This window comes from Sarcophilus harrisii, chromosome 3 (genome assembly GCF_902635505.1).
Source record: "Sarcophilus harrisii chromosome 3, mSarHar1.11, whole genome shotgun sequence".
Classification (NCBI taxonomy): domain Eukaryota; kingdom Metazoa; phylum Chordata; class Mammalia; order Dasyuromorphia; family Dasyuridae; genus Sarcophilus; species Sarcophilus harrisii.
In genome coordinates this window covers 574,051,416-574,077,518 of record NC_045428.1, presented here as the reverse complement: position 1 = coordinate 574,077,518, position 26,103 = coordinate 574,051,416, and the positions used below count along the sequence as shown (strand labels likewise).

Sequence of the window (26,103 nt, the reverse complement as noted above, 5' to 3'; positions counted from 1 at the left end):
AAAGAGAAACAATCTCTCAGACTAATCATTATTTCCATCTTCTCATTTTTCTCCTCAAAAACCTTGGGGCTCCCCACTTTAAAGGATCAAATTAAAACTCAATGGGATGATTTGAAGGTATTTCATCAATTACCTAATATGTCTTTCTAACCTTATCATTTTCTACCTTGTTGTGCAAAACTAAGCTTCAGCCACACTGAATAGTGAATAACTATATCCTCAGATCTTGCACTTTCCCACCTTGGCTTATGCCATTTTATATCCTGAAATTTATCCACAGAATCTCATAATTGGAAGAGACTTCAAAAACCATCTAGTCCAGGGAGGTTCTTAATCTTTTTTTTTTTTATATGAGGGGGTTCCCTTTGACACAATTTGATGAAGCCCCTGGACCTCTTTCCAGAATAATGTTTTTAAAATGATTAAAATAAAATAAATAGGATTACAAAGGAAACCAATTATACTGAAATACAGCTGTGGGAATATTTTTTAAACAAGTTCATAAACCCTAGGTTAAAAATCCCTGACAAAGTCAAATCCACAATTGAACAAGAATCTACATTATGAATGTCGTGCTTTTTCAATTTTTTTTTTAAGGAGAGGAAATAGAGAAAGAGGAAGTAAGGATGAAACAGCTCCCCCCCCCCAAAAAAAAGAGGGGGGGAAATATCATTGAAGCATTTTAATGCAAAGAACACTAATATCAGACAGCAGGATAGCTTTAAAAGGTACACTTCTAAATGTCATATTTTAATAGCTAATGGAGCTGCACATAATATACTATGATGCACAATTCTTTTGGGTTTTGTTTTGTTTTTTTTTAAATGGAAATGTCCACTTTATTTGGTGTTTACCTTCATCTCCTTTATAACACTCCTGACAATTATCATCCAGACCAACTAAAGCCAGTGCCAGGGAAGGGGAATCTGCCTCCTCTTGAGGCAGCTGAACATATTTTTTGGACCCTTCAGTTAGCAAGTTGGCTTTTCATCAAGCCCAAATCCACCTCTGCTGCTTCTATTCATTGCTCTGCTTCATTCTCGGGAGCCAAGTCTAATCACACATTTCAAAGACTTGAAAATAGCCCCCTTTCTCCTAGACCTTCTTGGAACTAAACACTCCACTGCCTTCTTCATGTGGCGTCATCCTAGCTGCCTTGTTCTGAGTACTCGCCAGCTTGTCTACTTCCTCCCCTAGCATGTAATCCTCAATGCTTAGAGGGCATCCACAGCACTGCCCAGCAGGCCTGGCAGCTACCATGGCCTCTTCTCAATGAAGTCCTGTACCTCTTCCTCATCCAGCCCCTTAATAATACATTCTAGGATTTGGCCAGGAATGAAAGTCAAGTTAATGGGTCTATAATTTTGGAGTTCCATTTACCTTTCTCAATAGTGTCTCTCCCATCTTCCATGATCATTCAAAGGTCACCAACAATCAGGTAACTCATCCAGGACAAATCTATCCCTGAAGATGGTCTTATCTTTTCTTTAATTCACCTATGTTCACTGATATAGCCATTGAAAAAAACTTCTTTATTATACTTAGTTTTCTCTGCCAATCTCAGCTTATTCTGAGCCTTAGTATTCCTGATACTATTCCTACAGGACCATGTAACAACTCTATATTCCGTCCCCATTACTTTCCTTCACTTTCATCTTCTTTTCGTGTATTTTTAAAATTAAAAAAATTTTAATCAGCAAAAAATCTGCCTTCTCCCCCTTCCTCCACCACAGGAAGAAAAAGAAAAAGAAAACCCCGGTTACAAACATACATAGTCAAGCAAAAAAAAAATAATAATAATGTTCCGTGATCCTCCAAAAGTTTCCTGACCCTGAATTCTTTCCTCTCTCTTATAGGTATATATAACTACCTTATAAGTAGGTACAATATTTCATCCCTAGTTGTCTGTATTCATGACTGATTGTTATGCTAATTGGAGTTCCCAAAGCATTTAAAGATGTATGTCTTCACAACATTGTTGTCACTCACTCAAAGTGTTCATTTGGTTCTGCTCACTTCACTGCATCAGCTCATACAATTCTTACCAAGTTTCTCTGAAATCATCCCCTTTACTGTTTCCTATTAGACACTAATATTCTGTCATATTCATATGCCATGACTTGTTCAGCCACTCTCCAAGTGATCCGTTTCCGACTCTTTGCCACCCAGAAAGATAAATATTTTTGTACATCCTTTAGAATTTGTTTTAAGAATAATCCCTCCCTTAATGGACTCTACCTTTTATTTTCCCTTTCTTTCTCCTCCTTTTCTCTTACTTTCCTGTGTAGTATTTCTATATACATTTCTACATATTTCTGTATATATATATATATCATATATATATATATATATATGTGTGTGTGTGTATATATATTTCTGTATCCAGCTATGTATATGTATTCTCTCCTCCCCTGGACCAGTTCAAATAAGAATGAGGTTCAAGTGTCAATTCGCTCTCCTCAACCTTTCATTTGTTTGTATAGATCCCTCTTCAGTTCATCAGGGATCCATGACCCCAAACCAGAGAATAAGCAATAGAATTATCAGAAGGTACCTATTCCTATATCCTACACAAATGTTGGTCGCTTTCTGCTGGATGTGAGACTTCTTGCCCCAGGATACAGCCTCTTTCTACAATGAAATGCTCCATATAGCATGCTACTGGCCAGGATCTGTGAGGCCTGTGAGACTGGCTATCTGTTTCACTATGCTGACTGGGCTGGGAAAATGACTTTTTTTTGTTGTATTTCCCAATCAGGATTCAGTCTGGCACATTTTCTATATGTGTCTGAGTTATTCACTACATATGTTTATAAAATCTAAATTTTTACTACATTCTGTGTACCCATCCATATTCTGTTCCTTTCCTCATCAAAACTGCCTTTTTGTATCTTTGGTATTTCATTCTTGCTACTTTCCTAACCCTTCCAGGCAAACTTTACCTGTAGATTTTTAGTTCACAAGATCCTCCCTAATTTCTCTGAATTCTTTGAAATCTGTTGTGCAAAAATTTAAAGTGCCTATCACACTACATTTCCTCTTTTCCTTTATCACAACTTCTAAAATGGAAAGTTAACTTCTCCTTAAAGTCCCCATCATTTCTTCTTTAGAAATCAATTCCTGCACAGTTGTGACAATCAGGCCCAGAACAGCTATTGCCTTGATGCTTCCTCCACATTTTGGAGATAAGTCAAGAATCGTTAGAAGGTCTGCTTTGCAGATCCAGAGCCCCAACAAATGTCAGGATAACTGGTCTCCTCGTTACTATGGCGGGCTTCTGAGTGACTCCCTTTGTTCATTTCTTCCTTCTGTCCCAAGTAGTGTGGAGTAGATACCAATGACAAGATTATCTCCACCTCTGCTTTGGTGGGCTTCACTATCCTACTCTCTTCAACCTTCTTCCCCCGGATTTTCTCAAAACAGCCTAATTTCAACTTTCTCCTTCAATCAACTTTTATTAAGCACAATGTATCAGGCACTATGGCAATGAGGACAAAAATGCAAAACTGGGCATGTCCCTATTCTTGGGGAGCTTCCATTGTCCTAGGAGGATACAACATTTCCACTAAGAAGTAAACACAAAATACATACACAATACATACATAATGAATGGGGGAGAGAGAGAGCAGCAGCACTAACAAATAGGAGAATCAGGAAAAGCTTCTTGTAAGAGGTGACACTTGAGCTAAGCCTTCCAAGAAGCTCAGGGTTTCCAAGAAGTAACAGAATGCATTCTAGGCCTTAGAGACATCCATGCAAAGGTAAAGATAGTCAGAAGAGTGCACAGGCAACAACAGACCAGTTAGTGAGGCTGGAGTGTAGAGTGCATAAGGAGGAATAGATCAAGTGAGACAGACTGTCACACAGATGAATTGGTATTTTATCCTAAAGGAAACAGGAGGTTAGGGGCAAGCAGAAGGATAAGCTGGTTAGGCCTATGCTTTAGGAACTCCATTAAAGAAACTCCATACTTCTACAACAGGCCTCCATTTCTGTCTCCCTCAGGAACATTCCTCGACACCTAAAAACTCCTCATCTTGGAACATCTACTCTGACTCTAGAACATCCTTCATCCTCTGCAGTTTTCTCACCCTCAACTGTCTCTCTGCCATGCTGGACCATTTCTCCCTCTGGTGAGGTCCTCCTGGTACCTTCATTTGCTAGAAGGGCTCAGTCACCCATCATTTCGTTCCCCACCTGTGCTTCTCACTCATCTGACTTCACACCTCCCCCGAGTACTTCCAGGCTTCCTACCTTCCTCTTGTGTGCTTTCTACCCTCATTAGATAGTAAGCTCCTTGAGAGCAAGGGCTGTCCTTTTTGCTTACATTTGCTTACATCCCCAATTTCACACAGAGCCTGGCATGCAAAGGGCTCCACTCAATAAATGCTTGTTGCCTAGCCTTGCCAACCATATGGAAGATGTTAGGATGAAGAAGCAACAGTAAAGAGGCTATTGTAATAGTTCAAGCATGGCTCAGATTAATGTTATAAGGTGAATTGAGAGAAAAAGACAGGTGAAGGAGTCATAAGAAAGGTAACAAAAAAAAAAAAAAGCCTAGATACTATTTTACAGGAAATCATCAAAGAGAACTGTCCAGGGGTAATAGAATCAGAAGGGAAAATAGGCATTGAAAGAATTCATTGAACACCTTCTGAAAAAGATCCTAAAATAAAAACTCCAAGCAATAGTGTCGCCAAAATTCAGAACTATCAGATTAAGGAAAAAATATTACAAGGTAACAAGGTCTGCTTTCTGTTGAGTTTAAGATATATATGGGACATCAAGGGAAAGGCAGGCAGCTAGAGATGCAAGATGGAACCGAAAAGAGAGAGGGGCTCCTATGCTGACATGGGAGCCATATTCATGGAAGTAATTGGTAAATCCACACAAACTGATGCTATCACTCAAAAGGTGCACAGATTGATGAAAACTCAATGGATTTAGAATACACCCAACAGTAAGGGCAGGGAATATGCATGATGAACTTAAAGGAGACTAAGAAGGCTCCTTCTAATCAAAAGAAAGCCAAAAACAGAACAAAACTCCAAAAAATACAGAGAGAGACAAAAATAGAGAGAGAGAAGAAAATCCAGAAGACGACTATCAACAATGACAAATACTGTTACTGAGAAGTCATAAATAGAGAAAAAGCCATTCAATTTAGCAACAAATGCTAAATCAGTGTTCATCAGTGACCAAGCAGAGAAACATTTATGAGAAGCAGGGCATAAGGAGAGGTTAAAATTAGGGGAAAAAAGTAAAAGAAGATAATTGAAGGGAAAGCTCAAGGAAGTAACCAGAGGGCCTGGTATCAACAATGCTTCAAGCTAGCCAGTTCCCCCCCCCCCCAATTTTCCCTACTTCCCACACCAGATCTTCAGAGTTCACGGCCCTCAAGAAACTAAACTACTGAGTTTCGGAAATCCTATCAGAGGGCCAGGCTGCCCTGATTGGTGGGGACCAGTAGACTCCCCAGGCATTTTCTTGCTATTTCCATTACTCCCTCCATTTCCCCAGACATGCCAGTGTTCCATCTTTTATTTAAAACCACTGCTTCTAGACAGAATGAGTCAATCATTTGTCTTATTGTTCCACTGACTCTCCCTATAACTTCACAAATAAACATTCCTTTCCTGGGTTACCCACTCTCCATGTCATAGCTCCTTAAGGGCAGGAACTGCCTCACTTCTGCCTTAGCCCAATACTTCCCATGTACTGTTTAAAAATGCTTCTTCAGTCATTCATGTTGCATTATCAACCTACAAAAATTGAAGCAAAAGAGAAGGGGTAGGTCTCATCTCACCAAGTTTTAATAATTACTGTGAGGCCAAATCTAATTCCTTGTACTAGGAGCACTAGATCATTCAAAAAATGGGTCACTCACAGAAAGGGCAAGTCAGCATATCTGAAGCATCCTGAGGGAGAGGCAGGAGACATCATGTATGTGTTAGGCAAGTCAAATCACCATCCCCATCCTGACCAGCATCTCAAATGCAAATAACTCATTTGGGCACAGCAATGTCTCCATTCCAGTACCCTCGGCCATCATCCTGGGAAGGTGCATCCTCTGGAAACACTCCTTACCATTATGGTCAAAGATATCCCAATTCTCAAATCTGGTCAACAAGGGACTTACAATCTCCTGAAGAAGATACCAAAGGGTCCAAAAGCAAATATAATACAAAATGGCACATAAGAGGGGAAAAGGAAAACTGTTCCAGGAAAATGTAAAGAAGAGATCACTTTCAGCTGGATAAATCAGGGATGCTTCAGGAGGTATGAGCCTTGTAGGACGACCTTTCCCTTTGTTGCATCTACCGGACTCCTAAATAGTCTTCAAGGTCTAGCTCAATATTATTCAAAGTGCTGTGCAATTTCCTAAATGCAATCCAGACTTTCTCCTAAGCCCACCTTATTGTTTAGCTTCTGCATCTGCTGCAGATATATGCAGCTCAGGCTAACTCAAAGGGCACTTTCCAGCCTCACACATCACTTCTCTCGGCACTCTGCTGCTGTCCAACCACAGTGGACTTCTTGCTGCTCCTCACACAGGATCTCTCTCCCACCTTCCTGTCTTTGAATTGTCTGTCTTCCATGCCTGGACTATTCTTTCCCCTCACCTGAACCTCCTCCAGTTCTTGGTAGCTCCAGCATCATCTGGGAATTTGCCTGGTCCTTCCAGTTACAAAGTAATCCGAGATCTTCTTGGTTTGGGGTATATATCATATATATTTACATAGGCACATTCTTCCCCCATCCCTGAAAATCAACATTCCTTTACAGCAGGAACTGTATTTGACATTTGTCTTTGCATCTCCCACATGGAGTTTTGTGCACGACACACAGCAGGCACTTATGTCTAGGAGTCAATCTTCCACACACTATACCACTATAGATACAAAAATACACATTGAAGAAATAAAGAACCCTTAATTGAACAGATATCCAATGCCCATGGCTGGGCCATGTTAATGTAATAAAAATGACAATACTTTCAAAGTTTACAAAGTTGGCACTGTGGCAAACTGTCATGAAGATACTTTAAAGAGCTAGATAAAATAATAACAAAATTAATTTGAAATATCTAGAGTATTCAAAGAAAGTATAAAAAAGAATAAAGGTATAACAGCACTTTAAAACTACATTATAAAGCAGTATAAATACTGCTATCAAAACTATTGATGATGGTAAAATTTTAAATATAGAAAAACAAATCAATGGAACAGAGAAGACAGAGAAGAATTAGGAATAATTGACACAATGTTTGATAAACCCCCAAAACATAAAATCATCTAGAACATAAACCCCAAAACATAAAATCATCCATCTGACAAGATTGCTGGAAAGAATGGAAAGTAGTTTAGCAGTTAATAGAGTTAAACCAACATGTTATACTATATGGCACAGAAGCCCCCAAAAATATATGTCCAACATTAAAGACCACATTTTAAAAAAGAAATTAAAAGAGATCCAGATACATTCATAGTTATAATTATAAGGTGAATGCCGAAGGAACAAAAGCCAATAACGAAAGACAAAAAAAGATAATTTTGATAACAGAAAAACTTTTACATGAAATATGTAATGAAACTGGGAAAACAAAAATGATCAAGTAGAGAAAAAAATTCATATCAAATATATTTGATAAGGGTCTGACAATCAGAATATAGGCAATACAAGAACACAGTAAAGACCAAAATCTGTTTTCTAATAGCTAAGGCATCAAAGAATTTATACAAGCATATGTTTTCTAATAGCTAAATCATCAAGGAATATACAAACATATGTACAAAAATAGTTCTTGAAAGAACTACAAACTATTTCCCCCCAAATCACTACTAACAAGAGGAATGACAATCAAAAAAAATTTAAAAACTGAGGCTTTATCTCACACTAAGAAAACTTACAAAGTTGACAAAAGATGGGAACAGTTAACATAGGGTTTACAGAAAGATACACTATTGCACTGTTGGCAAGACTAAAGTAGTGCAATCATGCTGAAAAGTAATTTGGAATTATAGCAAGTGACCAAAATGTCCATACCCTTTGACTCAAAGATTTTAATTCTAGGAACATATCTAAAAGTGGTAAATCACAAAAACAGAAGGTTATAATGACACCAAAATATTCGCAATAGCAATTTTCATGGTACCAAAAAACTGGCAACAAAGTAGGTATCCATCAACTGGAAAATTGCTAATAAATTAAAAGACAGAATATAATGGAATATTATTGTGCTGTTAGAAACAATGAATGTGATATTGAGAAGCATGGAAAGACATATTAACTCATGCTAAATGAAGTAAGAAGAAAACAAAGATATAATAAAAAAAAACTGAATGCCACAGAAAAGATAGAACATACTTCCCTCCATTCCTCTTAAGAGTGAGTTCACAGACTCTACAATACTACAATACAACATATATACCATCAGACTTTTTCAATATATTGACCTATTTTACTGAGAATTAAAAAAATTTTTTTCCTCTTTTCCTATTCTTTTTTAAGGGAATACTTTTAAAGGGAGAAGAGAAAGGAATAGTATAAAGGGGAAGAGCAGGTGATCTTCACATAAAAAAATCAATAAAAATATTTTTAAAAAAATGCTACCCTTTGATCCAGCAGTATTTCTACTGGTATTGTATCCCAAGGAGATTATAAAGGAAGGAAAGTGACCCACATGTGCAAAAATATTTGTGGCAGCCCTTTTTGTAGTAGCAAGAAACTGGAAACTGAGTGGAAACCCATCAGTTGGAAAATGTCTGAGTAAAATATAGTATATTAATTTTATGGAATATTATTGTTCTATAAGAAATGATCACTATGATGTCTTCAGAGAGGCTTGGAGAGACTTACATGAACTTATGTTAAGTGATTTGGCAGCACCAGGAGATCATTGTACACAGCAACAAGATTATATGATGATCAATTCTGCTGGACGTGACTCTTTTCAACAATGAAGTGATTCAGGACAGTTCTAATGATCTTGTGATGAAGAGAGCTATCACACCCAGAGAGAGAACTTTGGGAACTGAGTGTGAATCACAACATAGCATTTTCACTTTTTGTTGTTTGCTAGCACTTTTGTTTCTCATTTTTTTCCTTTTTGATCTGATTTTTCTTGTGCCATATTATAATTGTGGAAATCTGTATAGAAGAATTGCACATGTTTAACATATACTGGATTACTTGATGTCTAGGAGAAGGGATGGGAATAAGGGAGGAAAAAAATTTGAAACACAAGGTTTTGCAAGGGTGAATGTTAAAAATTATCCATATCTATGTTTTGAAAATAAAAGGCTTTAATAAAATATATCTATGTATATATATACTCAAAAAATAAATAATTATAGAAAAAATAAATTAAAATATAAAAAAGCCAGAAGCTGTCAAATTATAACAATTAAACTTGGCACCAGTGAAGAGACATGAGAAAGCCTCTTTCCTGCTTCTTTTCAAAGATGTGGAGAGGTGAACATTACCTGTACCAGCAGAATTTTTTCAACATATTGCTGTGTTGGTTAGTTTTGCAGAATCCTTTTTAGTGGGTCAGGTGTGTATGTGTGTGCGAGTGTGCCTGTGTGTGTACACGCGCATGTTGACAGGAATGGCCAGTGAGGGTCTTAGAGTACACGCAATATGCTTTGTCTGGTACCAATCCATGGGGAGGCCTAGTCTGCTTCTAGAAATGTATAAGACTACAAAACTGAGGGGCCCTCTCCAGTTCTGAGAACATGTCAGTATATTGTGACTTTTGCCTGTTAAAATGAAAAGCCTTTTAATTAGCTGCTGAACCAGAAATTAGTATGAATAAAAAAGGCCCGAATAGACGAAATCAATCTCCTTGTCTAATGATGAAACAACCAACAATGATTGTAAACCTCCAGATAGGGAAAGAGAGAGCAATGATGATAATCTGCCACAGATCTCCTTACCTCCCCACCTGAGCCATTCTGTATGGCCATGAACATTGCAGCTTATTTATCTGTTAGATTTCTTGCTGATTGATCTTAAGTGAATGAGTATTGGCTTGATCTAGTCTATAGTGAAATAACCTCAGATGAGATATATCCTGCAAGAAAAAGTTATTTGTCCATGAGTTCTGCCCCACCCATAAAAGAATTAGAGTTTAGAGGGGAAAATACTGGTCACTATTTTAAGTTTAAATTCACTGTCCCCAGAACTGAAGTGGTTGAGAAGAGTGAGCTCCTGATTTTAAACGTTTTAAAATTTTTTAAATATTTTTGGCTTTACTATATCTTCTTAGTAAATATCCCTCTGTAACAATAACTATTTGATTAACTGATTTGAGTTATTAGCTGCTATTGTGGTAACTGATATTGTAGGGAAGGGAGACACTGAATGAAAGCAACTGTACTAGAGAAAGGCATACTCACCTTCTCAAAACTCTTAGGGGAGAAGTAACCAGCTGCAATTTGGGAATGATTAGTGAAGGTTGGCAGAGTGAGCCCAGAACCTATATTTATTCTAATAACATGAGAATGGAAGCTCCTTGAAGACAGGGACTATTTTGCCTTTCTTTATAAATCTCTAGCACTTAACATAGTACCCTGACATATAGTAGTGCTCAATGAAATCTTGTTGATTGACTGGTATGGAATTTATGGTAGCTTCATAACTTCACACCTATAGGAAAACAGTCTCTGTTGTATTCAAGAAGACTGGCTTGAAAATGCACTATGGATAACTTATGAACCAGGGTTGTGGGAAGAAAAGGGAAGGCAATAACTAAGAAAAATCTTCACATGGGCTAGCCAGTAGAAATCTGCTTGTAATGCTACATGTTTAAACCATGTACTCCCCAAATCGTACAGAATCAGAATCAGAAAGAACCTGAAAGTCCCATCTAGACTTAAGACAATCTTTTTTGTCTTATCCACATCCAGTTTCCACTTGGATTGCTGTGAAAGGTGATCCTCTCAAAGCAATCTATTCCACTTCTGGCCAGCTCTAATTGTTAAAAATGTTTTCATTATGGTATAGGGTCGAAATATGCCTCTCTACAATACAACTTCTAACCACTGGCTCCTTATTCTTGGCCTCTGGGGTCAAGTAGAGCAAGCTGGCCTATCTACACAATGATTCCTAATACATCTATAGACAGCAGCAAAGTTTTTTTCAGGCTAAGTACCTCCAGTTTCTGCAATCAAATTAATATTTATATCCCATTCTAAGATTCTCAGAAGAATCTTCTTAAATAACTGTTAGTTAAGAAGTAAAAAAGATTTCAGGTACTTTGGGATGGAATTTGTTTAAATCTTTGCTAAATAAAAATGTCTTTTATAAGAGCTATCAACGATTGTCAAATGGAAAGTCAACAAGCACCTATTAAGTACCTACTGGGTGCCAGGTAATAGGCTAAATGTTAGGGATACAAAGTAAGGCAAAAAAACCACCTCTGCTCTCAAGGAACTCATAATCTAATAGAGAAGATAACAAAATCGAAGTCAAAATATAAGACAAACAGTGAATTTCTTAGCCAAAATATTGTCTATTTAATAACTGCAGTCAGGTGGCATGCTAGGAGAACTAGGGACTTGGAATCAGGAAGCTCTATGTTCTAATTCTGCTTCAGGCACTTAGTAGCTGTGTGATCCTAGTAGGCAATTCAAAATATCTCAGCTTCAGTTTCTTCATCTGTAAAGTGGAGAGAATAGCACTTATCATTCTAAGTTGTTGTGAGGATCAAATGAGTTGACATGAAGTGCCTTGCAAATATAAAAATATTCTATAAATGCTAGCTATCACCAAAGGCATCTTGCTCATCACTGTTGGCTTTTTCATCAATTATAAGTCTTTCAATAATTTAACCACAGAACATAGCATTTTCACGCTTTTTGTTGTTTGCTCGTGTTTTATTTTCTTTCTCATTTTTTTCCTTTTTGACCTGATTTTTCTTTTGCAGCAAGATAATTGAATAAATATGTATGCACAAATCGGATTTAATATATATTTTTACCATGTTTAATATATATTGGATTAGCTGCCATCTAGGGGAGGGGATAGTGGAAAGAGAAGGAATTGGAACACAAGGTTTTGCAAAGGTCAATGTTGAAAAATTATCCAAGCATATGTTTTGAAAATAAAAAACTTTAATAAAAATAATTTAAAAATAATCATTTTACCACAAGGGTGAGCAGAGCTAGGAGATGATTTTCAGATTTTCCAATTAATTTTATTAGTTATTTTTAATTGTTTAAAACTAATGACAAAATGGATTAAGGAGTAGCTAAAGATTTCAACTACTTCATTTGTACTTAACTCCACAAGCATAACATAATAGTATCCTGACAAGTGCAGGTGGTCACAGTCAACCACTTACAAGCCATCCTCCCCAAGAGAGTGATACATATCACCACAGACAACAATTACCTCATCCTTGAGGCTACTAAGATATAAAAATGCTAATTGTTATTGTTATCATATATCCCATTCAGAGGCTGGAGCAAAGAGAAGATAACAAAGTGACAGTTTTATACTGAAAGCTTGTCAGTACCTAACTAAACAATTAATAATGAAGCTAAATAAAGTCTGCTTTTGGTACACCATCAATTCCCATGGATAGGTTCATTATCATCACTATAGAGATGACTACTCTTAATCTCTCCTGAACTCCAGTCCTATTGTTATCGACTGTCTATTGGACATCCTTCTATACTTGAATATATGTTGTCTGCTAAAGACCTTTGTCTAAAAAGGTCAAGCTCTCCCATTTCATCCAGGATCTTCTCGGGTCCTGATCTCTCTCTGGCCACTGGACCCAGAGGGCTCTGGATAAGGGAGCAGGTGACCTTGCCCAGCCTCCCTCATTTCAATCTAATTCACTTGCATAGCATGGCATCACCTCCCTGACACCATGGTCCTCTTCAAGAAGGAAGGACATTTAGCAATACCTGAATGGAAGTCCTCGATGCTTCCACAAACCCACGCACAAAACAAAATTCCTAATCTTTCTCCCAAACGTCATTTGTGTTGAGGACACAACCCTTAACAGTTACCTAGCAAGCTCAGTTTCTAACCTTGAAACCATCCTTGACACTTTCCCTTTCCCTTCACACCCCTCTCCAACCTAATCAGCTAACCCCACAATTCTGCCTCCATAACGTCTCTCACTTCAGGCCTCACTTCAGGAACTCTACACAGGCTCTGACCCAGTTAAGACCCTCCTCAGCTCTTGTGTACACTATTTCAATCTCCCCCAATTCTTCTCCTTGTTTCCATTCTCCAATTCATTCCTCAAACTACCCAAGTGATATTCCTAAACATAGATCTGACCCTGTCACTGTCCCACTCTCAAATCTCCAATGGCTCCCAAGTACCCCTAAGAAAAAATACACAAGTCTCATTCTGGCATTGAGAGCCTTTTACAATCTGGCTCTGCCTACCTTTCTAGTCTTATTTCATCGTATTCTCCTTCATACACTCTCTGCTCCAGTCAGACTAATCTAATGGCTCTCTCCATCTTAGCTGTGCTTTTATATAAGTGGTCCACCCTTTCTGGATCTGATTCTTCCATTTTCATCCTGAAGAATCTCCAGCTTTCTTCAAAGCCCAGGTAAGGCCCTACCTGATGACTCTGTTTATCAGTTATGTACTTAAGAATGTATTTGTTGTGACCTCACTTCTATCCCTTACACACCTCATAAGCTTTTGAGAGCAGGGACTTAAGCAGAAATTCATCACAGTCCTTAACTATGTCTAAAATGGGTTAAATGAAAAAGCATTATTTTCTTCATTTCAGTATACAGTATCAAACTTTAAAAAAAAAACTCTGCGCATATACAGTTCTCAAAACATACATTCATATGAATGTAAAAGAAAGCAAATTTCAAGTAGCTCAAACATGAGAAATAGAATCATAAAAATAGATTTTGAAAATTTCCTACTACATTTAACTAACTAGAGATGATTAGTAGAAAAAGAACCACCATTGTTTCACCTTCAGGAAGACCTGGGTTTAACTACAATCTGCCATATATAACTGGCAATGTGTGATCCTGGGCACAACCTCCCAATAATCTAAGGAACTTTTGAAGACTGTAAATTGAAAGACAGTTATAGAGGGAATTTCCTCACAGAGAGTTCCTTAAATCAATTAAATCACACAAATCACCCAAAAATGAACACACACAAAATAAACTAATCAACAAAATCAAAAATCATCAACTGGCAATGCCTTCCAAATACTCTGCATATCCAGTTTCTGACAAAGCCAGGAATTCTTATTCCTGAGGACTGAATATCTACTTCCAATATAGTTAAGTAGAAATAATCCACCCTCTTTAATCTTCAACAGGAATAAAGAAACATTTTAGTTGGCCTATCCAAAGATAAATTCAACATGCTGCCACCCCAAGGGTCACTACCGGAAATGCAAATAGATCTAGCTCATACCACAAAAGTTCACTCTGAGGCAAGTAATTGAAAAAACAGACTATTATAATACAATGGTATGAACAAAATGATGATAAAAATGCATATAAATGACCAAACGTACTTAAGGAAATATATCTTCATCTATATCCCTAAAATTACCAGAGGCAAAGTGTTTATCAATTCTGTGGCTGACACAAAGCCAGAAGGAGTAGCTGACAGACTGAATGTTAGCATCAGGGCCCAAAAGACTCTAGGTCCACTGAAACTCATGTAAATTTAAGCAAAAGAAATCTAATAAGGGTAAATCCAAAATCAAATGCATAAATATAGATAGGAAAGAGAAAATGTAGCTTATGAGTAATTTCGGTGAAAAATTTCCATTGAGAATCAAAAATTCAGAATGGTCACCTAAAAAGCTAATTCAATCTTAAACCACATTAATAAAACATGACATCCAATTCTACAAACTGGTATTTATCACTTACTACTATGTGGGAGTCACCATGTTAAACTATGAGAACATAAAACAAATCTAAAACCATCCCTTGCATTCTATTGAGGAGATAAAACATATAAATAAATGAATACAACACAATTTGAAGGACAGAACATATACTAGAGGGCTCAAGAAAGACTTCCCAAAGGAATATATTTTTATATTGTGCTTCTTAGAAATCATCCCAAAGTATTCTACAGTAAGTGAACCAAAAGGGTGTGTCTCATCCCCTGACAATTTTTGACAAATTTTGACTTTAATTTCCCCCCATCCCTCCTACCATCAAGAACAGACCATATGGCAAACAGATTTCATCCAATGCTGTGTTCCACTTGCTAAAATACAACATCTATTCATTGATGGCAATCATGTCCTTGAAACCCATCTGAAAACAGCACTTTATAAACAAAAAATATCTATTCAAAATTAATTTTCCAAAACATCCCAACTTTTCCCAACAGCAATGTTGATCCTTCCAATTGAACTAATCTATGTCATCAGAGCATTAGAAAATGCAAGGTTCAAAAAGACATTGGACTATCAAAACTTCACTAGAATGTTTCTTAGGATGGACTTCTGTTCCCCTAAAGGTTTATCAGAAATTTGTTTGTAACAATCAGATTTTTTTCTAAATTATCATTTTAATGAAATAGCACCTCAGGGTCAAAATTAAGACAAATTAATCTATATTATTCATTTAGTACACATACACTGCATATGAGAAATATATATATATATATATATATATATATATATATATATATATATATATATATGTTTATACAATATAATTCCTCCATTCCCCCATAGAATGTAAACTAGTTGAGATCAGGAGCACACTAAGTATTCAATAATGCTTGATGATCTACTGACATATAGAATACAATAATGACTCTGAGAAGTTCCTTCTTTCAAAAGATTCCTGTCTTATTTTCCTCCTAAAAGAAACATATTCTGATCAAGTTTTCACTAGAGTATTAGATTGCAACATTCAATATCAGTCATAATTACTTTATTTTTTCTTTACCATTGTCTCCAGAGTCAAACAAATTATGTTAACAAGGACAACAAAATCCTGTTTGAAAAAACTCCACATTAAGTGCAGTATTAATGTCTGTATTTTCCATTAAAATTTCCTCAAAGTTGTTGTAACTACAATTAAAGAAGCATTTTTAATAAGCCCAATGTCTTTAATAATGAACCCAGAGAGTTATAGAAATCTCTGAAATCTGCATTAATGAGAGTAGAAGATGGGATTATTCCCCCTACTAACTTTGAAAGCTAAAGGATCTTCAGAGCTTAACACCCTACTTCTACAATCTCATTCAACTCTTAATTTAACAAGTTCTTACAAATTTACAGAAACTTCTATAGAATTTCCAAAAGGAAATCCAAGTGGCTTGCTGTCTACACTAGCTGTACCTCTGCCTTTCATCATATACACAAGCACAGCACAGCCCATGCAGAGTATGCTCATCTTCACTTTATAGACTAGTCCATAAAGGAGACCTCCCCCCAAAGTTAAAACATCTCACCCAGATCCACAGGCTACAATTGGATTACAATTCCTGATCATGGATAGTGTTCTCATGATACTGAGATCACGACTTAAAGAGACATGAGAATATGTTCCCAGGAACATATTCTTTCACATATTTTTATAAACAAACAAATAAGGAAGCCATTCAGATAATGACAAACATAAGCTTGGCAGAAGGAAATATTTTTAGTTTTCCCAATATTGTCAATACCATGTTTTTTTTCCTTAACTGTCACAAGGACTATGATGCTTTCCACTTAATTCAGCAAACCCAGATCACGCTTTCCTTTCCTATTCTAAGAATCCAGGTGGGAACTAGACCCAAAGGAATTGCCTCCTGCAATTAAGAGATCACACACACACACACACACACACACACACTCACACTCACACTCACACTCACTCTCTCTCTCTCTCTCTCTCTAAATATCAATTTAAACTGAAGACAATAGCAATCAAATCAAACTTTCAATCCTCGTTCACCTGTGACAGACATGAGACCATCATTAAAAATATAACATTAAGGGAAGTGGTAAGATTTTGGGTAAATGAAATCATGGAGCATTTTTGGTGCACATCGTTTTTCCCCCTGAGGCAATTAGGGTTCAGTGACTTGCCCAGGGTCACACAGCTGGGACCAGATTTGAACTCAGGTCCTCCTGATTTCAGGGCTGGTGCTCTATCCACTACATCACCTAGCTGCCCTCATGCCCCTAGGTGCACATCTTTATGAATATATCATGAATATAATCACTTTTCTATTCGGTATTTGTAGTAACTACTATAGCTGTCTGAAGCTTCTTAGACTTTTTTTGTGAATAAGGGCTCCTCATCTTTGATATTATCTGAAACAAAGAATATGCCCTAAACAAGGAAAAAACTCAGCAGCTATCACTGAAGTATATGATGTCTATTCTAGTCATTGCATAGAAATGAGAGTCATCCTCGGATACAGAAGCAGTCAAAAGATAGGAAAAGTTTTCAAAAGAATTACCAAATATAAATGACCACATGAAAACATGCTGCAAATCACTAACATAAAAGAAATGCAATTTAAACTTCTGAGGTTTTAATTCACATGAAAAGGGGTAAAAATGACCCTCAAAATGGGGTCGGCCAATGGAAAAACTATGGATTGATCCAATGCTTCTGAACATCAATTTGGAATCATTATACAAGAAAAGAGACTGCTCTTTCCATACTCTTCAACACCATATCCCACTATTGGGCAAGGAAGTAAGAGACAGAAACAAAGCTCAAACTACACAAAAATGTTCAGAACACTACACTTGGTGGTAGAAGAATTAGAAACAATTAGAAACAACATGGGTACCAATTGACTGGGGAACGGCTGGGGAAAAAGCTATGGCATATGAAAGAAATGGAATAGTACTATGTAGTAAAAATAATCAATGAAATGAACTCATGAACATCTATGGATTCAAATAGGCAAAAAGGTGGCACAGTGCTCAAGGGGACTGGGCCTGGAGTCAAAAAGATAAAAATTCAAATCCAACCTCAGATACATTCTAGCTGTATGGCCTTGAACAAATTACACAACCTCTTTGCCTCAAGTTTCTCACCTGTAAAGTGGAAATAATAATATCACCTTCCTTCCAGAGTTGTTGGAAGGATCAAATGAGGTTATCTTTGTAAAGCACTTATAAACTACTTAGAACACAAGAAGTGCTTAATAAATGCAAGCTATATTCATCATCTTCTCCTCCTTCATCATCACCACCACTCTATTCAGATGCTTTCCAAATCTCATAACCAAGAGTCATCTCTCACCTATGTGCCATGCTTCTCCCCAGACGTTCCATAGGTTATCTTAAACTTATCATGGACAAATCAAAAGTCACTATCTTCCTCCCTAAACCCACCCCTCTTCCTTCCTCACTTCTCTGGTTCTGTCAATCATTTTCCCTATCAGCCAACTTCCCAACCTAAAGACTCTTAAGTCACCCACTCCCACTCTTAGACAGTTGCCAAGTTTTGTAACTTCAGTCTCTCTTCACTCTCCCCCCTTCTAGTCCAGATACTTATCCCTCCTACACTGACCTGTATGCTGTCCTTCCCCTCTAAAGTGGGGCACAGGATAAGGGGAGAACACAGCTCCCAAATCATCACTACTCAAACTGCACCCTAAAACTTCCTGAAGTTGTGCAAAGCAGCCTAAGGATTTCAATAAAGAGCTGTAGGATCAGATGAGCACAACCAACAAATCTGGCCCTCAGTAACATATAACATATGTGATCAGCAAATGCAAAGAATTACTGGAGACTCATGGAAACTGAGCATGCGACAAGGCATTCTGACTAGGAACAATCACCCAAAGCACCAAATAATTCATATTGCATAATTGATTTTCTTAGCAGAAAGCCTGAAAAATAACACAGTTTGGGCTTAAATTTTTTTCTTTGCTTTTTCTTTGTTTCATAGGTTATGAGATCATTTTTTTAAGTTGTTGTATTTCTGCAACTCAAGTCATATTGATCTCCAAAAAAAGAAACTAAAAATTACTGAAGGCAATAGGGAAATGGAATGGTAGACACGATCAGGCATCATGTTACAAATAACTACAGAGAACACGTGAGATAATGAAGGATTTTATCAAAGAAATGCATGGGGGGAAAGAGGGGTTGATCACTACCATCGAACATCCTATGTGCTCCATTTGTACCCTGACTTCAAAAGAAAGGCAAAGACCTCCAGCACCTTAGGTGGAGCTCCAAGAGCAACCCCCTGGGAATGGGAGAAGACTTGGATATGAGTTCCACAGGAAGGTAGTCAGGTATAAAAGGGTTGCAACTTGTATCTTTGGAGAGAATATTCCCATTGATGAAATCACAAATTCATCTCAATTACCTGAGCTTTGCTTTTCTTTCTGTCTCCTATAATTAATTTTATGACAACATCCATTATAAAATATCAGATACAAACAAAAATTCTGAAGCCTTAAGAAGGTAACATTGTTAATAACTAAGACTGATTATAAAAATAACACCAGGGTTCTGCTTTGAATGTCAATCATCTTCTGGTACCAAATTTTTGCGATTCTGATAAATCCAAAGGCACTTATTAAAAAACACAGCATATTTTACAACACAATTATAATTTTATGAGGGGAAAATGAAATAAACCCATCCCCCCAAAATGTTGGCTTAAATAAAAGGAAAAAATGCAAATTGCTATGAAGCATCATTTTACCAGGTTATCTATTATATCTAATATTGTTCCCAGTTACAAAACACTTATTTATAATATTTGCATCGTTCTCAACACGTTGTCTGTGTGTTATTTTGGTACCACTTATAGCAAAAATTCTTTAAAGATTTTCTTCTAAGGTTCTCCTAAAATTTTAATTATAAAGCAAAGAATTCTGTCACTAAAAAAAAAAAAAAAAAAAAACCACTCAACTAATAATCACCAAGCATTTATTAAACAATTTAGCAGGGGCATCAAGGTATGATAAAATGAATTGAAAATAGGTCAGGAGATTGGGGATACAGTCCCCACTAACACTTATTAAACTGTGTGACCATTAACAAGAAGTTATCCCTGTGCTTCAGTTTCCAAAGGTGTATAATGGGCTACCAAGGGGGCTACTCAGGAAAATGGGACTATTGAGTAATACTTATTATTGCTACCCCTCTTCTGGAGAGTTGAAGTGAAGAAAGATCTTTATCCACACTGAAACGTTATATAGCTATGAGCCAAAAATACAATTATTATCATCACCATAACCAAATATGGTATGTGGCTATACTTAAAACATGCTAGGAAATGTCTGAAACTGGGGTTCAGAATATGTCTTACCCACAAATTCTGTAGTTCACAGTTCAGTAACTATAGAAGACTTAAATTTTTTTTCCAGAACCACAATCACAACTAAAACTGACATTTAAAATTCTTCACAAAATGACAAATACTTGTTAAAGTACAGTGTTTTAATATTCAATTCATCCTTCTGTTCAGCATTTTGTCATATGGTGACTGGCCTAGAACCAATGGTTTGGAAACTAAATTATCCACGTACTTGCACTCCTCCAACCAGAAGAGAATAGATTATCAGAGATGAAAAGTTCAGATATTACCAGAAATAAAGCTTTTTTATTTTTGACATTAGGAAACCATTATAATTTGTCCCCATAAACATAAAAACCATGTTAGAAATGATATTGTGTGTGATTTACTTTTATTAACATTTCATGAGGCATTAGTCTCCTAATAAACTGAAGGCGGAAAGGCAGTGCAAGTGATTTGTCCTTTTGGAAGACTTAAAAAAACAAACTACACAGATCACTAATTACATCAAAGCCCTAACAGATAGCAAAGTCTTGGGACCACAGTGAAAGGCATAATGGGGAAGCAGGGCATCCTGCATCAGACTACATGTGGGATGCTACTGATTTCAGTTCTGGCCACATCTCAGTATGGTAAGAAAGGAAGGCAAATTGGAAGAGCCCAAGGAGAAATAATCAGGAGAAGAGCTCTCTCTTGAATGAAGTACATATTGTATCCTCCCAACAGAATGATAGTTCCTCCTCTAGGGTAGCTACACTTCAGGTCTTGTCCTTGGGGACTCAGAAAATGGTATATCATAAGCAATTAGTGTTTCTGGAGTTGAAATGAACTCAAGGATTCCTGGGGTTATTATGTGGAAGAGGGCATGAGTGGGAACAACTGATATGTTAAAATTTAAGCTGTGTGAAAAAATCTCCTTATAATTACAACTCTTTAAGCAAGAGGCAAGGTCTGGTCTTCAAGCAAAACAGAGGTCTTCAAGAAAAAGCCCAGTAACCATTTATATAGGGTAGACTTAGATGGTCCCTTCCAACTATTATATTATGCAATTCTGTGGATACAATTTCATAGTCTGCAAGCCCAAAGTAAATAAAATGCTCAAGAATGGAAATGCATATCAAAATACATTTCTATAGTCACAGCAACTAATTTACAGAAAAGATTGGTAAGTAAGCAAACTTCTTAAGGAAAAAACATTTTAGCCAACCAGAAACAATATTGCTAAAACAACAAAGTCATAATGCCCCCAAAATACTAATTTGCTTTCATAATATTTCACAAGCTTGACAATAAGCCCTAACATTTTAAAACAGTATCCTAAGGTAAAAAAAAAAAATTCTGTAAAATATTTCCCAAGAGAATTCAAAATAAGACAATATATTGGTTAAGTTTTCAAGTCTGACTAATATTTAAAATTTAGTTTTAATGTAACTTTTTTCTAATCTATATTGTAAATTGAAGAAAAATTAAATACTTAGTTGACAAAATTTGAATGACAGTCAATGTTTGAGACATGATGTGAATAAAATGTGCAGTTTATAATTTTCAACGCTCTGAAAAGAACATGAAACAAAAGATGTCTTTTATCTCCTCTGCCATTTAATTTGTGAATATTATACTCTCCATCCAATAAGTCAAGCCCCAGGAGAAAAGAAAAAAAGAATCGATAACTCTGATAAGTTGCAATTCAATTTACTTTTTAAAAGGTACAAAAATTCCTCCTCCATTTTAAACAGCCATTCCAGAATCAGAATCATCAGTTTCAAGTACTTTCTACAGAATACATCTGGATCAGTTTGCTCCAAAGCCTAAGAGATGTTTGCCGTTACAAGATGTATTCAGTGGTATATCTGCAATGCGTAAGTAGGCTTTCCCTTCGCAAGATCTATCAATATCAGAAAAGGATGTAATATTTAAATGGTTCGATGCCAAAGATTCAGAACCAAATAGTCAACCAAAGAAGAAGTGCTATTTGCCAGGTTATCTTTAAAATAAATTCAGTTCCACATTCTTAGGGAATCAAGCCATCTAAGCTCTTCCATGATCCAAAATCTCGCCAGAAAACCCCCGCACCAAGCACTTGGGGGAAGGGGGGGCGGGGACCGGCCAGGAGCGAGGAGGAAAGCTGGGGAATTTTCCAATGCAGGACAAGTCCATAGTTGTCGACCTTACTCATGACTTTAACCTTTTCTCTTTCTTTGGCTCCATCTGCCCGAGGAAATGAAGACCTTTTAAAGAAATGTGGGGGAGCAGTGTATGGCTATTACATAAGAACCCAGTTTAAAAGAAAAAAAAGCCGTTTGGATGCAAGGATCTAGCGGATCCTGATCGACAAGACAAACCCAAACCCCTACATCGCCTCTCCAACAGGCCCCGGCAGAGAAAAGCTGGCCGCGCACAGCAGGGCGAGCGGGTGCAAGGGGACCTCAGTGCCCAGCCGGCATCTTCCCGAGCCCCTCCGGGGAGAGGATTACAGAAAGGCCTCGAGCCTCGGCCCCGCAGGCAGCCTAACCATTAACACCCCCCCCCTCCCGGGACCGGCAGCTCCCCCTCCTCGCAAAGCGCCTGCACCTGGCGGGGAGGGGCGGGAGGTGAGCAGCGTCCCCATCTCCCCGTCACCTACACATCTCTTTCCACTCTCCTGCCCTCGCACGCCGGCGGCTCGGAACCTGCAGCATATGCCCGTCATTAATCTCCCAGCCCCGCACACTCGCACACGCTCGCGGCTCGGAACCTGCCTCGGCGTACGCCCGTCATTAATCTGGCATCGCCCCCCACACACGCTCGCGGCTCGGAACCTGTTGTAGCATCATGACTGTCATTAATTTCACCCCCCCCCCTTGCACACTCGCGGCCCGGAACCTGCCTCCGTATTACGGCTGTCATTAATCTGGTCCCTTTTGCACGCACACACACACACACACTCGCGGCTCCGAGCCGGGCTCTGCGGCGTTCCTGCCATTTGCCTCGCGCCCTTACACGGACGCTCACACGCAGCGCACACTCACTCCCCGCTAGCCTCAGTCAGTCTCGCCCCTTACACTCACTCTCACGCGCGCTCACACCGAGGAAGGGGCGGGTGGGGGATGGAGAGCGGGCAGGAGGGTCCGGCCCCCTCCCCGCCCCCTCCTCGGCCCGGGCGGCGGGCGGCCCAGCGCTCCCCGACTCAGGTGCACGCGCGCCCGGCGCCCGGCGGGGAGGAGGGGGCGCCCTCCAGGTGCACGCCCCTTCCCCCACCCCGGCCCCGGCCCCGGCCCCCGCGCTCACCTCGCGCCGCCCAGCCCCCGCCGCAGAGCCCGAGCAGCGCGGCGGCCGTCACGAGCCAGGCGGAGGCGGCGGGCGGGGAGCAGCGGCGGCGGCGCGGCTGCGGCTGTGGCGGCTCCCGCAGCATCTCGGGGGCTCCCGGCCGGGCCGGGCCGAGCCGAGCGTCAGGGGACGGGCTGCAGCGACGGCGGCTCAAACGCCGACCATGGGCCGCCCGCGGGCTGCGGCGGAGGAGGCTGAGGGGGGTGGCCGCGGCGCCGCCGGGACTCGGGCTCGGACTCCGACTCCTTCTCGAGGCGAGGGCGAGGTCCCGCCGGAGGAGCCGCTGCTGCCGCTGCCGCCGCCGCCGCCGTCGCCGTGACGATGCGCCCCCGCGCGCGCGCACGCGCGTCCCCGCGTTGTTCCCCGCCTCCCGGGGCCAGGGCCGGGACTCTAAGATGGCGGCGCCACCCCCTCCCCCCCAGCCGCAGCTCAGCTCTCCACGGGGGCGGAGCGATGGGCGGAGAGGGGAGGGGGAAACGGCGCGCGCGCGGGGGCGCGTGCCCGACGGAGCCCTCCCCGCGGTCGGGAGAAAGGATGGATGGAGGGATGGAGCGGGCAGGTCCTGGCTCTCACTGCGGAGGGAAGCGCCTTCCCTCCTCCACCACCCCCTCTTGTAGAACACCCGCGCGCTGTGCGGGCAGCACCCTTGAGGAGACCCTCTCTCTGCAGCTTCCGTTCACGAGTTGCTCGGGGGCCGGGGCCGCCCCCCAGGGTCTCGGACTTTGCAGAGCGGCCCCGGGGAGGGGGGAGGGGGGCTAGACCCCGCATTCAAATCGCGCTAGCCCGGACGGCGGAGGTCTGCAGCCCCTCCCCTCCCATGCTCCCCCTCTCCGCCGTGGTCCCGCGCAGAGCCGTCCCATTCAGCTCCAGCCCACCCGGCCGGCGTCGGTGTCCCCGCAGGGCCCTCCCCCAAGGCGCCGCTCCCGGGGGGAGGTTTTCTCCGGGCTGTCCCGCGCTCGAAAACCCCGCAGCCCAAGATGCCCAGGCAGGGCTGCTAGGGAGCCTGGAGGTAGAGCCTGAATCCCGGGCTCTTCTGGCATTTTCCCTTATTTTTCCCGGAATACTAATGGACGCCAGACCTCCCAGTTCCCTTCCAGCACCAAATCTAAGAGACTGTATAGATGCAGGGATGGTGCGGATCGGCATGGAGTCCTTAGCGCTGTCCTGGATGCTCAGGAAGGGGTCCTGAACCCCCCTCCTCCACCTTTCTAGACCAAGGACCCCCATTTCATACAGTGCTTTCTGACTGTAGCACCCACACTTGACCCCGTTCCCCATCTTTATGTCCATCTCTCTACATCTATTCCCTTTGCCGAGTCTCTCTCCAAAAGAATCTTCCCAAGACAAGACGGGACAGTCGTAGGGTTCTAGAGGACGAGTTCAGATTCCAAATTATTCCTCCTGCCTTGTGACCTGAAAAAGTCACAACTTGCTTGAGCCCAATTTCCGAGCTGAAAAATTAAGGAGTTAGACTAAATGGCCTCCAGATCTCAGATCTCTGACTCTATCCTGACGTCGCTTTGTCGCACTGATCTCTTTCCCTTCTGTCTTCCCACATCCTCTACTTACAAGCTTTTAGAGGATCCCAGCCACTTTCCCCTCATAGCTAGGTAAGGATCCTAGCTGTTTTTCCTTCATAGTATCTCCCACAAACAGCAGCATAGAGAAAATAGAATCCATGGTAATGTCCAATGACTGCTCATTGATGGATTTTTTTTTTTTACCTTTTATAATATTTTATTTTCCGAATACCTGAAAAGATAGTTTCCAACATTCGCCTTTGTAAATCCTTGTTTCCAAATTTTTCTCCCACTCTTACCTTTCTCCCCCCTCCAAAACACCAAGCTTGCCTTCTGATATAAGTTAAACATGTGCAATTCTTCTAAAATGTTCCATAGTCCTCCTGCTGAGCAAGAAAAATCACTTATTGAAAGAATTACTGGACCATACTCTTTTCTTCTGCTATACAAACCTTATAAGTCTTCTCTCAGGAAAAACAGACAAACGAATGAATGAATAAATTCCTATGGGGCGAGGAGGAAAAAATACATTACCCAACAATTCAATGAAAATCAAGGTGCGATGACTACACATAAATGAAAAATAACAGCTGGAAAAAAGGCAGGGGGTGACTGAATGCTGAGTAAAACTTGGTTCTGAAGAAGAAATAAGAGAAAAACGAACCTTTTTTTGGGGGGGGGTGAATTACGTATATTGTCAGATAGGATTTAATGGTTTTGCTGATGGTTTGGTATCTTTTTAAAAATTCTTTCTATCTGTATCTATCTGTACAGCTATCTGTAGATAGCTCTCTGAATGGGATAGAGTATTTTAGGAAATGAAAGTGATATAAAAGCAAAAGCTATCAATAGAATTTAAAAGAAAGAGAAAAAAAAGTGTGAGCCCAGAATGAAGTTTTTGGATGGTGAGCCCCTCACTGAAATGCATGCAGTTCAAAGGGCAACCCAAAACTTGGGAGGATCTGATAGCCACCATCTCCTTGTGTCACCCCCTCATTTTCCTTTTTTAAAAAGAAAGACCATAGTGGGGGAGG

General features: G+C 39.8%; 1 protein-coding gene across 4 annotated transcripts in view; it reads right to left on the bottom strand.

The window, feature by feature from the left end:
• Positions 1 to 23,943, bottom strand: part of CLSTN1 (calsyntenin 1) — an 86,396-nt gene extending 62,453 nt beyond the window's left edge. For all 4 annotated transcript variants that reach the window (XM_031962903.1, XM_031962905.1, XM_031962904.1 and 1 more), the window contains exon 1: positions 23,511 to 23,943. In XM_031962903.1, coding sequence (XP_031818763.1) covers positions 23,511 to 23,634 — 124 coding nt within the window. In that variant the 5' untranslated portion in view covers positions 23,635 to 23,943. The remainder of the gene's footprint in view (positions 1 to 23,510) is intronic.
• Between the last annotated feature and the right edge of the window lie 2,160 nt (positions 23,944 to 26,103).